The sequence below is a fragment of the Neodiprion virginianus genome, chromosome 3 (genome assembly GCF_021901495.1).
Source record: "Neodiprion virginianus isolate iyNeoVirg1 chromosome 3, iyNeoVirg1.1, whole genome shotgun sequence".
Lineage (NCBI taxonomy): Eukaryota > Metazoa > Arthropoda > Insecta > Hymenoptera > Diprionidae > Neodiprion > Neodiprion virginianus.
Window position 1 is genome coordinate 34,237,696 of NC_060879.1, and position 15,164 is coordinate 34,252,859.

General features: G+C 37.3%; 5 protein-coding genes across 5 annotated transcripts; 2 read left to right on the plus strand and 3 right to left on the minus strand.

The window, feature by feature from the left end:
• Nucleotides 1-1,666: 1,666 nt before the first annotated feature.
• Nucleotides 1,667-3,041, minus strand: LOC124299647 (trypsin-3-like). Its single transcript, XM_046752914.1, has 6 exons — nt 3,034-3,041; nt 2,742-2,919; nt 2,380-2,571; nt 2,148-2,288; nt 1,859-2,015; nt 1,667-1,770 (listed from the first exon to the last, which is right to left on the minus strand). The coding sequence occupies exons 1-6, from the start codon at nt 3,039-3,041 to the stop codon at nt 1,667-1,669; spliced, it is 780 nt and encodes a 259-aa protein (XP_046608870.1).
• A 659-nt stretch (nt 3,042-3,700) lies between these two features.
• On the minus strand, nt 3,701-5,394 carry LOC124300079 (prefoldin subunit 5). Its single transcript, XM_046753736.1, has 2 exons — nt 5,064-5,394; nt 3,701-4,536 (listed from the first exon to the last, which is right to left on the minus strand). The coding sequence occupies exons 1-2, from the start codon at nt 5,266-5,268 to the stop codon at nt 4,250-4,252; spliced, it is 492 nt and encodes a 163-aa protein (XP_046609692.1). The 5' UTR covers nt 5,269-5,394; the 3' UTR covers nt 3,701-4,249.
• Nucleotides 5,395-6,845: 1,451 nt separating this feature from the next.
• Nucleotides 6,846-9,193, plus strand: LOC124300076 (AP-3 complex subunit mu-1). Its single transcript, XM_046753732.1, has 9 exons — nt 6,846-7,075; nt 7,158-7,342; nt 7,481-7,715; nt 7,794-7,953; nt 8,054-8,167; nt 8,240-8,419; nt 8,595-8,753; nt 8,847-8,897; nt 9,000-9,193. Exons 1-9 carry the CDS (start codon nt 7,041-7,043, stop codon nt 9,132-9,134), a joined length of 1,254 nt encoding a protein of 417 aa, XP_046609688.1. The 5' UTR covers nt 6,846-7,040; the 3' UTR covers nt 9,135-9,193.
• Nucleotides 9,194-9,251: 58 nt separating this feature from the next.
• LOC124300077 (transcriptional adapter 1-like) lies at nt 9,252-12,032 on the minus strand. The gene is made up of 7 exons (XM_046753734.1): nt 11,813-12,032; nt 11,532-11,568; nt 11,209-11,442; nt 10,500-10,703; nt 10,195-10,343; nt 9,767-9,929; nt 9,252-9,495 (listed from the first exon to the last, which is right to left on the minus strand). The coding sequence occupies exons 1-7, from the start codon at nt 11,881-11,883 to the stop codon at nt 9,364-9,366; spliced, it is 990 nt and encodes a 329-aa protein (XP_046609690.1). The 5' UTR covers nt 11,884-12,032; the 3' UTR covers nt 9,252-9,363.
• Nucleotides 12,033-12,058: 26 nt separating this feature from the next.
• Nucleotides 12,059-14,588, plus strand: LOC124300078 (mediator of RNA polymerase II transcription subunit 18). Its single transcript, XM_046753735.1, has 2 exons — nt 12,059-12,526; nt 12,772-14,588. Exons 1-2 carry the CDS (start codon nt 12,321-12,323, stop codon nt 13,220-13,222), a joined length of 657 nt encoding a protein of 218 aa, XP_046609691.1. The 5' UTR covers nt 12,059-12,320; the 3' UTR covers nt 13,223-14,588.
• Nucleotides 14,589-15,164: the final 576 nt, after the last annotated feature.

A 15,164-nucleotide genomic window follows, 5' to 3' on the forward strand; every position in this document is an offset into this window, starting at 1 on the left:
AAGACTTATGCAGAGAACTTACCAACTGTAATAATATCATATCATACATAGTATTAAAGTTCGAACCCAAATTTTGAATGTCGGATGTTCGGATGTTCAATAAGCGACGCGACGTCACCCAAAATTTTTTTTCTCTAGACGTCATCGGTCTATATAGACGAAAATCTGCTAGCCGAATTCCTCAGTCTGGAAACAACCGCGCAGTAGAGCGGACGTATGAGAATCGCGCTCCGCAGTTTTCGAGTACCGGGTTCTCTACCTCCTGGATCCTGCGCTCCGAGTCCGCTTCCTGGTGCAACTCGAGTTGCAGGACAAGCGCTCCGTAATTCCTGCGCTCCAGGTCCGCTACCTGGTGAAACTCGACTTCAGGGACAAGCGCTCCGTAGTTTCTATGCACCAAACCCGCTACCTGATGAAACTTGACTTCCAGGACAAGCGCTCCATGGTTCCTGCGCTCCAGGTCCACTACCTGGTGAAACTGGACTTCCAGGAATAGCGCTCCATGGTTCCTGCGCTCCAGGTCCACTACCTGGTGAAACTGGACTTCCAGGAATAGCGCTCCATGGTTCCTGCACTCCAGGTCCGCTACCTGGTGAAACTCGACTTCAGGGACAAGCGCTCCGTAGTTTCTATGCACCAAACCCGCTACCTGATGAAACTCGACTTTCAGGACAAGCACTCCGTAGTTCTGGCTGTCCAGATCCTGGACCTAGTGACTTTCGACCTTCAGGACTAACATTCCGTAGATTTAGCTGTCTAGGTCCTCCACCTGGTGGATCTTGAACTCCAGGACAAGCATTCTGTAGTTTTGGCTATTCGGGTACTTGACCCGATGCCTTTTGACTTTCAGGACTAACGTTTGGTAGTTCTGGCTGTCAGTATCCTCCACCTGGTGGATCTTGACCTCCAAGACAAGCGCTCCATAGTTCTGGCTGTCCAGGTATTTAACCTAATGACTTTATACCGACCGGACTAATTTTCAAGTTTACAGGCTTAAGTATTGAAACGGCATATTTTGTACTAACAAACCAATATGCATGCTGTTATCGGAAAAAACCGAACGCCGAGGATCAACAAATTGCAATTGGTGAGTAGTTGGCATAGTATACATAGGAATTCATAACAAAAACGTCGTTCAATTAGAGCTAAAATTGCTGAGCGTAGTGTTTCAAATCTGTCAGCACTTGGCTGATTGTTCTATGGTATTTTTTTACGAAATTTATTGTCATAAAATCACAATACGTTATACTTACGTGCATGCGTAAACGTGATTTGAAGCACTATATCGAAAAAATCTTACGGACAGATTCGGTTTGCGTCACATGCACAAAAACAGTGTTTATTCTATATAACGTGAAGCAAATACCAGATTTTTTTGGGGATTCATCGTGCCCCAGTCTCCCCTACAACTATGTCATATGGTAAAACACTGACAACGAGTAAGCGAGCGCACGAGCACAAAAACCAGTTACACTAGGCATTCGACCCTGAGAGAGCTTTAGCAAGCGAGGGCTTCAAAGCTAGTGTGTGATTTATTTTGCACATGAGGATATCTCTGTAAGGTCATTGAAAACGATCCTGAATCGTCTCACAAGCACTGATTTTTTATTTGCAGACAATCATAACCGAAATTTGTTACAAAAATCAATCACTGCAACGCACGTTTCTAACGACAGCTATTCGGCGTGTCAGGCATGTACGATAAGTTGCTTCCAATAAGATGCATCATGGATTGATTATTTCTGTGTAACGCAGGCAGGTACTTGCTTACTAATACAATGTTCATTTTAATAATGTTACAATAAATATAGTAAAACTGTTAAGAGTACACAGCGAAGCGAGTTGATATCAGATTGACCTGTCACAGTATTTCTTGTCACGGTACTGTTAATCCAATCGAGGTAGTAATCAACTCTGCTGTATATACCAGGTGATTTTTTGTTCCCACAGCCTATGCCCCATGAAACTACGCCAACTTGAACGTTGTCGCACAGCATTGGACCGCCGCTATCACCCTGGTGAGAAATGGAAAAAGATGAATGCTTAAAGGACCAAGTCGGAGTTGATTGATGTCCCCAACAAATTATGGAATTTGTCGCATATTCGAAAGTATAATTTGTTTACGGAGAATCTGAAAAGACTTTCACCTGGCAACTATCAATGCCCCCTTCGTCAACACCTGCGCATAGTTGACTGTCTCTCCTGACACCCGAATAAACTTGGTGCCTACATTTTTCGGCTGTTATCAATGGCACTCGAACCTTCCTTAGCACATCACCGTAGCCTACCTGTATATAAATATTGAGTGTCTTTCAGCAGGTACCTCATTCTTGTACAAAAACGTAAATTGAATATGCAATACGGAGAGTGATAACGTACATCCGAACCTGGCTTCAGCCGCCCCCAGCCCACGACGGTACAGATTGGAAATTTGGTTTGGGCAAGCGTATCGTCAATAGAATTTGGAATAGGAGATGGATAGACAAATCGGGTTATCCTGAAGGGCTCCGTGAGCTTGGGATAATGGACAATAATGCCGGTGAGACGGTTGAAAGAGCGAGAAGGTGAAAACTCGTGTAACAACGATTCGGAAACGTGGCAAACGAACAATAAAATAGAAAAAAACTTTCTTTCGTAAATCAATTTATCACTGTATTTGCGTTCAAATTATGCTCTAGGTATAGGTACTACTTATGCACTTCGTGAATGCAATGAAATAGAGTCCGTCAACGAAATCTTACTCGATAGAGGCCAATATCGTGATGCATGGTTCTTGGGTTGTACAACGGATGAGGTATCACTAAATTTATCAATTTTATCTGTATTGTACTGCCGTAAAGATTCTTAACTCCAGTGGAACCAGCCACGGCTACAAACACTCGTGGATTTATAAGTTTAAATTTTCCGCTCCTCAATTTTCTGCAATGTGAAAAGGGGATAAAATTAAACCTCAACGGCGTTAGATAAGCAGATTTTCATTATTATTTTCGTCCCACAAACTAAAGACGTTAGCCAAATTTCGAACTCACTTACGAAACCATACAATGTGCTGCTGATAAAATGAACTTTGGAAGGATGTAACTGCCACCGCATAAATGACGCTGATATCGTCGTTGAATCGAAACCTAGACGAACAACACGCATCGGAATCGATAATGTCTTATATATACATATATTACATGTGTTGACTGCTTAATTTTATTAGATTTTTCCAACAGTTTCTTATTCACGTATCCAGAGTATGTGGTTTTGATTGAGCTGACGATTAAATAAGAAAACACGCATGCATACTATGAATGGAAAGTCTTCTATGCTGGTTCGTTTTCCGCCTACAACACGGATGTCCAAACCATGCCCTTTGAGAGCTGCAGACTTTGAACCCGCAGGCTTTAAATGGATGTAGGATAGAAAATCACACAGGTGCAATACCGTTAAAATTCGCTTCGCATTCATACTCGAGAGGCCAAGGGAAAATTTGGCATGAGGTATCTTCTATTTGCAAGTATGGCCATGATTACTTTTCGACATTACATAAAAATAAACATCATACTTTCTATAATCATGAAGTTGCACCTACTATGTTTACCTATATTACTTTAAAATGGGCCAGTGAAGTGGCTAATTTCTACACGTTGCTGCCAGATCTTGATTAAACAAATTAGACGCAATCAAATGTTTAAATTCAATGAATCTCGACTCATTTCAAACATCAAAATTACGGAGGATACTTTATTATGCATCAATATACAATTGTATTAAATACGCTATGAGATCAAAATATAATATTCTCAAAAAAAATTATTCTTGGTGAATAATGCATATGTAATGCCTGCATGATAATATTCCGCATAATTATTCACACAAAAAAAATCGCTTTATTGGTACAGAATAAAATCAACGTTTAATATCGCGCATCAAATTCGAATAAGGTCTTTGCTATTCCCTCGATGACTGTGGAGTAAAAATATTTTGTAGACAAAAATTGGGGCATAACGATTTTGTTATTAGCAATTATTATTTTACTTGTGCTCTGTGTACAAACAAAACTTTGTATCATTTTATATGTAAGAAAATGTATAGTTCAATGACTTGAAACAGTGTTAAACAAGTTGATAACGTAACACCGAATGTACAGTGAAGATATATTCTAGAACAATTTTAAAGAGTTAAATTAAAAATACAGACAAAAGGCATAAAATTAGGGCATGAATTAAAATGAATGTAACTTAATTATGTCACATAGATATCTCTATGCAGTCTCTGCAAGTTCCTTTTGCGTTGACATCTGTCCTTGTATTTTCATCTCCATTACATCCATAATAGCTTCCCTTATTTTACTCTTTTCAAGTCCAATTTGTTGAATTTTCTCCATCTGCTCCGTTACATAATTCACTCTTCTTTTGAAATAATCTTTCGCACCTTGGATGTCCTTCTGCGCGTAATATCCAGTCCCAATATCAACTATCACCGTCTCTGTATCAGCTAATTTCCCCGTAACGTACATCGAACCTGTCAGTGGCACGAGTATCTCTTTTCCTGCAAAGCAAAATTGATACTGATCAATATTTTCAAGACTTGAACCTGCGAGATTAGAGATCATACAATAAACTATATATTGTTAAGAAAGTAGATTGCATACCAGTCAATCAATATTAAAAAGTCCTAGATCAAATGTGAGACAATGATAAGGAGCTTATAATTATAATGATCCACTAAGTAAATAAAGTAAGTTCGTGGATTGAAATTGTTACTGGCATTGCAAATATTGCAGAAAGAATACCCTGCAGATAAATAGGCACAGTGAAGCCTAGCTCAGTGAAGAAAAAAAATCTGAACACAGTGGTAATGGGATTGGAATTCAGATCAACTTCTTGTTGAGGAAAAGAAAATTTGGGAAAGTTAAAAATCTCAAAAGGGTCTTGCCTGATTGACTGACATCAGGAATAGGATTTAAAGGTAATGGCAATCTTAAAGACGCGTGAATGATGCATGGCTCATAACCTCCAAATTATAATCGGTTAGCTAGGGATTGGAGAAAATGAAGTGGTTTAAGGAAGGCTTACCCTTAGCGGACGGGGTAAGCTTCTCAAGACTAGTTCCGGACTCTTGGAACTTGTTTTGAGCGATTTTTAGGGTCTGCAGCGAGTCCTGGAAAACACCAAGTTCCTGATCCAATTGTTGCTTCAATTGTGTAAGCTGCTGGAGATTCAACTTCGTCAGGTCAATCTGCTGTAACATCGGGCCCTCGGTTGCAGATATTTGCGACATGATTTCGACGTTATTTTACGCTGTTTGTCAAGCGAATGATTGAGCATATAAATTCTGAATTTCCGCACGATTCGACTGCTCGATCTATGACCATACCGGGATAGGCATTGCTCACGTTACGTAGATTTCAGCCGTAGAGCATGAGCTTGGATCCGGTGATCGTAGATGGCGCACCTACACGTCTACGTAAGCGACGTCCAGAACAGCTAAGAATATGGAGCGTGTAGGAGGGAATCTTGGTGTTATAAGACGTGTGCCGATTTTGGCTGCAAATAGTGCTCGCGGTGCTCGCGCTGTGAAACGTAAGTTGTCCAACTGACTATGGTTTAAAATGTAATAAGTGTAATTATGTAATTAATTAATATCGATCAGGGCCACGTCGGTTATTTTATGTACCCTTATTTGCAGTCCATTAGAGAGTGCCCTCCTTCTATACACTGCTAGGCTACAAAATTCGAAAAACCCATGGAGCTAGGAAAAATTGCAAAGACTGCTAGCCTTGGGTTATGTTTCGTAATGGTTGGCAGAGTCTGGGGGGATTTACGGATAATTCTACTAACCTGCACTTACCTACTCGTCTTGTAGGATCTGGACGTAAAATCAAGTCGGCATAGCAGAACACTGCAATATTCTTCCGCGAAATACCACTGCAAATAATTGATTCTAGCGATTTTTAAAATCGCCCGTAATTTTTCGATCAAACTGTAAGGCCTTAGTGTTGCTTGCGATTTCTGGGAACGGTAAACTTTTTCAGTCCAAAAATGATAACTAGAACTCTTTTGGATCAACAACTGCAAACGTGCGCCAAAATTTGGGAGAATTTCTCCGTTTTTCGCCTGTGACTTTTGATCCACAGCTCCCAGCAATTTTAGACTATGCATAATCGATTATTTTTACTTTATAATATATCGAAACCGCTTCTGAAATCATTAGTTTTAGGGTTTTTTGAACAAAATCCAGTGAGCAACCATAATTTTTATAGCTGTCATTTCAGAGGCAACAAGTTTTCATTCTAAATCGATTGCATGCCACAGGATCTCGGAAACAAAAGATTACACACGTCCTAAGATTTGTGTTTTTTCGGGTCCGAGATTTTTTCACCCGCCGCCCGAGCTTTGCATCACTTTTTGACAAATCAAGATTTTTACATGATGAACTCACGCACAATTCTGCTGTCCTGCCGTTTACGTATACAAACGAGATAACAAGCTTTTGCTGTAGAAGTAATTTCCAGGTGTTTTCCAATTAATTGGGACCCGGAGAACACAGAAATGATGACATGAGCATTTTTACAGTAACTATTGCGAAGTCATAATAAAACCAATTAATGTATTCGTACAGATCTAGTATCCTTACTGCAATTCGATAAAATGGGTAGTTCATCAGTATCAGCAAGTTTTCAAATACTTGCTCAAAATATTGTCAATTTTGGCTGGAAAAGTGCGACAAGTTAGGAACCGTTCTCGCATCAGTCACTAAAATTCACCAATATATCAAAACTATCGAATTCTTTACAACAGTCAATGAACCGGCGCATTTTGTTACCAGGATCTACATATTGACTTGACCGTTACGAGACACGCCAGATATTCATTTGCTGCAGATATCTGCAGATATCTGTACCGCAAAATGGGGGTGTGAACGAGGCTTAAGAATACCGAGGTAAACTCACCGTGACTCAAACCATCCAAGTGTCACTTACCTGTCAACATATTAAAGTTCCCTCAGAATAACTCCGAGTTGAGTTATTCTTCTCAGCCATCAAGGAGAAAATGATTCACAGTTTATTTATAATAAATTCATCAGGGTAAGTTTGTTTCTATATAACAAGTTAGTTCATAAACCTGAGAAATAACCGTGACATAGCCTAAAAATTTGTCACCTTTCAGAGATGTATTTATGGAAAAACATTGGAAAAGTGCGGTCGCGCGATCCCTGTGTGATTATTTTTTTGACCAACAACGTAGAGTTTCTTCACCTGAAGACACGCCACCAGTTATTGCAACACCGCATCATTATTTGATCAGCATATATCGCTGCAATATGTTTTTTGTCGCTGTGTGTATGACGGAAGGTACGCTGTTGCTAAATGCTTCATAGTATTATATCTTTGCTAATTTTAATGTGATCTCATCATTTTTGTTACATTGGTTAATTACAGTTATAATTCTCACGCTGCTGGTAAATATTACATACTTATCGACTGTTTCAGTTCCGCCACTGTTTGTTATCGAGTTTTTACACAGAGTAGTAGACACGTTTGAAGACTACTTCAGTGAATGTACAGAAACAATAATAAAAGAGAATTATGTTGTTGTTTATGAATTGTTGGACGAAATGTTAGACAATGGTTTTCCGTTGGCGACAGAATCAAATATCCTCAAAGAACTGATTAAACCACCCAATATTTTAAGAACGATAGCTAATACCGTAACAGGGAAGTCTAAGTAAGTAAAATAACATTACTACTACTGCTATGAGTACAATAATACTGACAGTTGCTTACTATATTGTACAATTTTCAGTGTGAGTGCAATCTTGCCAAGTGGCCAATTGTCAAATGTACCCTGGCGAAGAACAGGTGTTAAATACACAAATAATGAAGCTTACTTCGATGTTGTTGAGGAAGTTGATGCTATAATTGACAAAACTGGGGCAACAGTTTTTGCAGAAATCCAAGGCTATGTATGAATCGTAAAGTTATATTTTGTAAAAGAAATTCTTATAAACCAGAAATGGAAGCTCTCAATGAATCATATGATAACAAGGCAATATTAATTTTCAGATTGATTGCTGTATTAAATTGAGTGGCATGCCTGATCTCACACTTTCATTCATGAATCCAAGATTATTTGATGATGTCAGCTTCCATCCATGTGTTAGGTTCAAGCGATGGGAGGTTTGTGTCTACATTTATAACATAAATGTAAACAATATTGACTCACAGGCAGAATAACTTATACTATTTTAGTCCGAGAGAATATTGTCCTTCATTCCACCAGATGGTAACTTCCGACTTCTGTCCTACCATATCGGGTCACAAAGTGTTGTGGCAATTCCTATATACGTAAGGCATAATATAAGCCTAAAGGAATCTGGTGGCGGCAGATTGGATATTACAGTTGGGCCTAAACAAACTGTTGGACGAACTGTAAGCAATTTTATGCAATCTTTTAAGCTTTGAATATGTTTGAAAAAAACTGTAAGTGATTTGCAGTTCGTAAAACTATTTTTATGCTGTGTTAATTTCATACATTATATCTGATATTTACGGATCAAGATAAGGACAAGGGTTGTGATTGATATTGCTTAATTCTCTTTTTTAGGTAGAAAATGTTAATATCGAAATTCCCATGCCAAAATCAGTGTTAAATTGTAGTTTGGTACCCAATCAAGGAAAGTACTCTTTTGATCCAGTCAGTAAAGTACTTGTGTGGGATATTGGAAGAATAGATGTTGCGAAATTGCCCAATCTTCGAGGAAGTGTAAGTTGTAATAGAAAAAATTAAACAATACTAATAATACTACAAAAAAAAAATTTTGACTGACTTCATTGTTGTCATTTCTTAATTTTCAAGATCACTATTCAAAATGGGGCGACCGTCACAGAATCAAATCCTGCTATCAATGTAAGTCTCATTATCATAACAAGTTTATTTTAGCATTGTCTCAACTTCGTATACTCCTAATGACGTCTAATAAGGAATCGTTCTAAACGCTTTTACTTTTAGGTTCATTTCACAATCAACCAGCTTGCTGTATCTGGCTTGAAAGTAAACAGGCTCGACATGTATGGTGAAAAATATAAGCCGTTCAAAGGTGTAAAATATATTACAAAAGCTGGTAGATTTCAAATCAGAATGTGAATCCCCACCGCTATCAATTTTAATATATCAAAGGTAGAAAATATATTACTTATTACAAATTTTTGTGAGTTAATACAATTCTGGTACCATCAAAACCTCAATATTTTTGCTCCTAGATTTACCAATAATTCTTCCACTATCGAAATCTGCCATTAACTTACAAACGAAAACAACAGAACAACTTACGGTTAACAATTATTTTGCACTACTCTAAATTCTACTTCTTTTGTCACGTTCTTAAATTTTTACACAGTATTTTCCTTGCCTCCAAATCTTCCCAGGTTGGGTGCGTAGCATATGTATGTAGACGTTCCATATTAGTTGCATAAATTGTATGATTGTTGATGAGATTCTTGTGGATCTATGGTCAAATATTGTCACGTATATGCATAATGCAACAGTGTAGTGATGCAAATATTTGGTGAAAAACATTGGAGAAATGTCCTATATTTTCACTAATTCAACGTATTTACGTAAGATTAATGATCTCATTCAAGACAGTAAACAGTTGTGAGTTTCAAAATTTATATCCTGTTATTTTTTCCAAGAATTGGTTTTGTTGTTATACTCATCCGAATATTTAGGCATATTTAATTAACACACCGTAACAAATATATTCATCAAACTCATACCTTCAATGCTTGTTGAAGATTAGCCACATTAACAGGATCGGGAGTCGGTGAGGTAGTTTGTGTTGAACATGCCAATGCAAATGCATTTGCTTGTTCCGCTTCTTCGAGTGTTTGCTTCATTGCAGGTACTTGTCCTTCAGGCTCCACTATATTTGTAGCCATACTGGATAATTCATATATTATTCGTTATAGACGCACACATAAAATTTACGGAAAATCTAGCACTATCCTTTTACATACTCTATCAAATTCGAAAATAAATCGGAGGCTTTAAACTATGATTGAAATTCGAAGAAGTCAAATCTATACAAAAAAAATTCAGAAATAAGGGAATAAGCACTAAAGTAACGATCTTATGCAAAATGTAACATTAGTCCCTACTTCCAGCCTATTCCGATTTTATTCATAAATATGAATCTATGCTGTACCTAAAATTTGACGTGTTGGTTATGTAGGATGTATTTCTGGTCCATGAACTGGGTACTGGTTCACCTATGTTATGAATAAATGATCCTTCTCGCACCGAGAAACCTTTCCGTCGAGTTATTACGGCTGTGAGTATATTTTTGAGAAATACCTGTAAGTATGAGAATTGGGTTGTTATTTTTCACTCACATCATGGGTAAAACCGACTGAAGAATAGAATAAACAATGTACTTTCCCGAATCCAGAACATTGCACAATCTGATTACTTCAGTATAGCAAAATTCTCGTAGCTATAGCATATTCGTACCTGAGTAGCAGCTATAATTATTTGAGCTGTATTTTCTTCAGCTCCATCCATATTATTCTCCCATGCAGCAAGCATTAGTCTAGCTAAAACGAAGGTACGATCTGGCAGCAAAAGCTCTTGCGCGCTGGAATGATTGGCACCTATAGGTTCGTCTCCAACCAGCGACGAACTTTGGCCCAAGACTTCAACGTAGACATCTGCAGGCTGAAATATGCAGCTTTTATATTCTTAACATAAATTTTCTCAGGTTGTATTTGCTTTTTTTTCATACAAAAATATCTACTTTCAAATATTTGACACAGCCTTATGGCCACTTTATACATATTTCCAGAGATCAATAATGAATGAATACTTCTATATGTTAGCAATAAAATATCAAATTCCTAACAGATACCCATTTAACACTATAGTGCCTGCTATCGCACATTCACTAATTTGGCAAAATGGCAATTTTTATTTATAAGTTCATGAATTTTAATCAAACATTTTGGAAGAGTGTTACAGGCTCTCTGGTATCCTAAGGTCTTGAAATCATAAGTTCACCGACAGGTAATTAATGGCAAAAATGTTTAAAACTAAATTTTTACAAAATTTTAACTGAAATATGTATAGCAGTTTTAAAAAATAATATTCTTTAACTGAATCCGAGTACTGGCACTATATGGTTAATCACGGATTTTTTAATATTATTGCAAAAACAGCTTCTTACTTCAAAATTTGATTTGTCTGTTTTATATTTTCGTTTCAATCGCAGCCTTTTCTCTAGCATTTTTTCTTTATCAAGATGAGCATTTGTATGATTGTGTTTGTTAGTTCGGACTGTTGTCACAGACGCTAACCCCTGTACTTTGTTGAACAAGCAGAGTAGAAATTCATTGTGCAAATGGACTTGATCCTCAGTCATAATGTTGCGCGCCTCGCAGTCAAATTCTTCTTTAGTTGTCTGAGAAAATCAAATAAGTGTATGATTAAAAAAAAAAAAGTAGCAAAACGATTCTTGGAAATCAAGACTCAGGTAAGATATTGGTGTACCTTCATCTGAAACCACAGCTTCATTTTTTCAAAGTACCTGTAACCACAATATGATAATTAACTATGTGTACACCCAAAGTCCATTGCGATTCCAAGGAAATCAGTAAAGGGTGAATTGAAAGTGACAGATCAGAAAGGTTTTTAACCGCTGTATTAGTATAATCAGTTATTACAGTATCATACCAAGATCAGGTTGTCGCAATATTTACAAAAGGTAATTGAGCTCAAATTGTATACACACATTGCACACATAATGTTGAGTGACATAAAAACAAACTTACAGTTTTGCGTTATCACCTAGCGATGCGACAAGGCTTTTTCTTGCTACGGTCAACTCTTTCGACGATGTCATACCGCAATCGAACCGTTCGAATTTATTTTGTGACAATAAACAGACATCTATTTGCACGCGACTCTTACATTGACATTTCGACACCTAACAACATAAGCGAACTCACTAACACGATCGTATAAAGTTGTGTATATTGTTCCTCTTACATCGTGACATTGTTGCGTGCAAACGAGAAAGCAATTTTGTGCAGATTTGTGAACGTTGAGTGCGTCAGATGCGCGCGCATCAAAGTTTAATAAATTTCAATCACAAGGTTGGCGACAATGATTGTTGACAATTTGTTGGGAACAGGGAAAATTGACTGTGTGCAGGCTGCAGTGACTTAACCTCGCAAAGAGACCAAATACGACGATCGGACAATGACAATTTACCCCATTCTGTAGCGACAAATCCATTAACATACCGCAGTAGAAAGTATAATTAAATACTCTGCCAAAATGGCAAGTCAAATAAGTACAGCGATGGACAGCTTAAACGCTGCTGTAAAGTCGAATATAATACCAAACCAAGAATACCTTCTGCAAGGTTCGGTTATGGACAGTGCGGTGGAAGTCTTATTGCAAAGATTGAGAGGATTGTGCGATAACGTTGATAGTAGGCCGGAGACTTTTCGTGATCATGAAATGTGTTTCAGTATAAGGAGGTAAATCTCATTCTCTTTTTGCTGGTATACATTGTCGTTATTCACCCAGAGTACTTAGTACTTCACATTGTTTGCATATTTTCTAGGTTTCAGATGCGGCTTTAAAATTGTAACTTGCCTATTGTGACAATTTATATTTCACGATAATAATATAATGAGCCATTATTTTCTTCCAGCAAAATTTAAAAATTTACTTTGTGTTTTAAAAAAGAAGAGCATTTCAAATATAAATTTTAACCTTTCAGAGGTCCTCCGCCAGAACAACCATTATCGCTGAGGGTGAGAAGAGCCTTAGATCATCAGGATATGCCTTGGCAGCTACGTTACATCGGACAACCCGAGCTAGGTGACAAGTCTAGACCGACAATAGTGCGAAGCAGTATAGACATTGCAACAAGCAGTACAGTTGTTGAATTCCTCACAGAATTGGGATGTAGAATAGATTTTGAGTATATTGTACAGGGATACATGTTCCGAAAGGGTAGAATGAAAGTAACTGTAGCAAAAATATTTAAAATGGTTCAAGTGAAAATACCGGATAATGTAGAACCCATATCTCAAAGCTACTTGGTCGAATTGAGCGTGCTTGCTCCACGTGGACAAGATGCAATAGCTGAAGACATGAGAATATTCGCCGAACAGTTAAGACCTTTAGTTCAGCTTGAAAAAATTGATTATAAACGACTGAGTCATTAGGGGGTTTAGAATCAGTGTCCATAAATGAATCACTGATGAATAGTTCCTAATATACAATTGGGTACAATGTTGTCTTTTCAGATTTCAGTGTGCGAGAACTATATAGCAGAAATGATAATACATCGTAGTTCTCTTATTGCGAATTTTCAAGAGGAATCTTTATGCAAGTATTATTTTAATATTTCCTACTGCAATGACCCATAGAGATTTTTTATATTGTACTGTTGGATATTTACATTTGTATCAGATCCATAAAATTAGAATGAATTTGTAAAGTATTGAACAAAGTCCAATAAAGATCCGACATCGATGCTACAATTAGTCATGTTATGATACAGAAACTACTAATTTTTAACTCTCCGAATGAAGTAAAGTATTTCAAAATAATGAATAAGTACTCGCAACTGAAATTGAACTCAATCTCATTTTTAAATCTCCAACACCTACCGAACTCAATAAAGATGAACTCTTGTGATTATTGCAAAAGTGTGATGAGCATGATAAAAGGGATACCAGAAGACATGTGATTTCCTGATAATCTGTTATGATTGTCAAACACCTGCAGCATGTAATTTGAGGGATGGTTGAAAGTTTGTACTATGTCTATGATAAGGCAGGACTATGCTAATCATTTGCTCAGGGATGTAGGACTAATGGATGCAGTATGAGATTGGCTGGGCAGCAAAATAACAATGTGAAGAGAGATAATGAGTGGAAGGGTCACTAATTGTAAGCCACATTGGATCGTACCTTTCAACCGGAATTTTAAGGATTAGGTAATGGTACTTGATATCCTTGTAATATTGACTAACCATTTCCTCCCAGTTAGGAAGGCAGAGTGAAAAAAGTACTATGAGGTAGTCTAGCAATTTGTAAATGCTGGAAGGTAAATAAAAAAATTAGTTAGTATTAAATCGTTTAGTAAATAATCCTTAATGGTTAAAGAAAAGAACCGATGCAAAATTCTCGGGCCATTTTAACTAGATTAACTGGGAATGGAGAGTCGAGAGTTGCGTTATTGAAAATGAATCCGTGGATATTGATAACTCAAATGGCTTCGCGTTGTCGATCAGGTAACCGATTATGCACCCACATCAATGTTTCGAGTATCAATGTTTTTGATTGATGGGTTTTAAAGTCGATACATCGATAATCGATGGAAAATATTGGACTATCGACATCGTCATGTCAGGAATAAATTGAATTTCTGTGCCAACATCTGTCGGTAACTCATCTATAGAAATTTTCTATTAAATTTCTCACTGTTAATTAGAATGTTTCAATAATTTAATTTTATCCAATGTAATTTATATTTAGTTCTCATATTTTATTTTTATTTTGAATAATAATGATAATTCAAAACTTGGAATTTCTGCGTTCATTATTCTGTCTACAATTGTATCTAAAATTTTTGAATTTTTTGCGCTTTTTTTCGTCACCGATGATAACAATCAATGTTCCGATGTTTTTAAAAGAACATCGATAGTAGACTGGTAGTAGAATTAAAACAATCGACAATAGGATGTCGCTATTTTATACTAACATCGCCCATCCCTCTGAACTCGTATCGTGTATACAGCAAACTCGGACGTAAATTGTGGATCCAAAATGCGGATGAATAATGGGACGCGATCCATTTTTTCATCCGCGTTTTCGATCCACGATTTACGTCCAAGTTTGCTGTATACGCGATACGAGTTCTGGTAACTTTTTTTCGGTCCGAGAAATCGGTCCGATTTCTAGCACTGTGTAAACACGTCTTTACTGAACTATAAGGAGACAACTCCACGTAAACAAATTCCTGCCTGAAATAAACTGGCACTGGTGTTCTGTAAACACCGAAGACAGTGAAGGGAGTATAACTTTCTATGAATTACATTTCAAGATCGCCGATCGATTAGTGGATCTTGGGCATCCCTGCAACCAATCACGCATAGGTGCA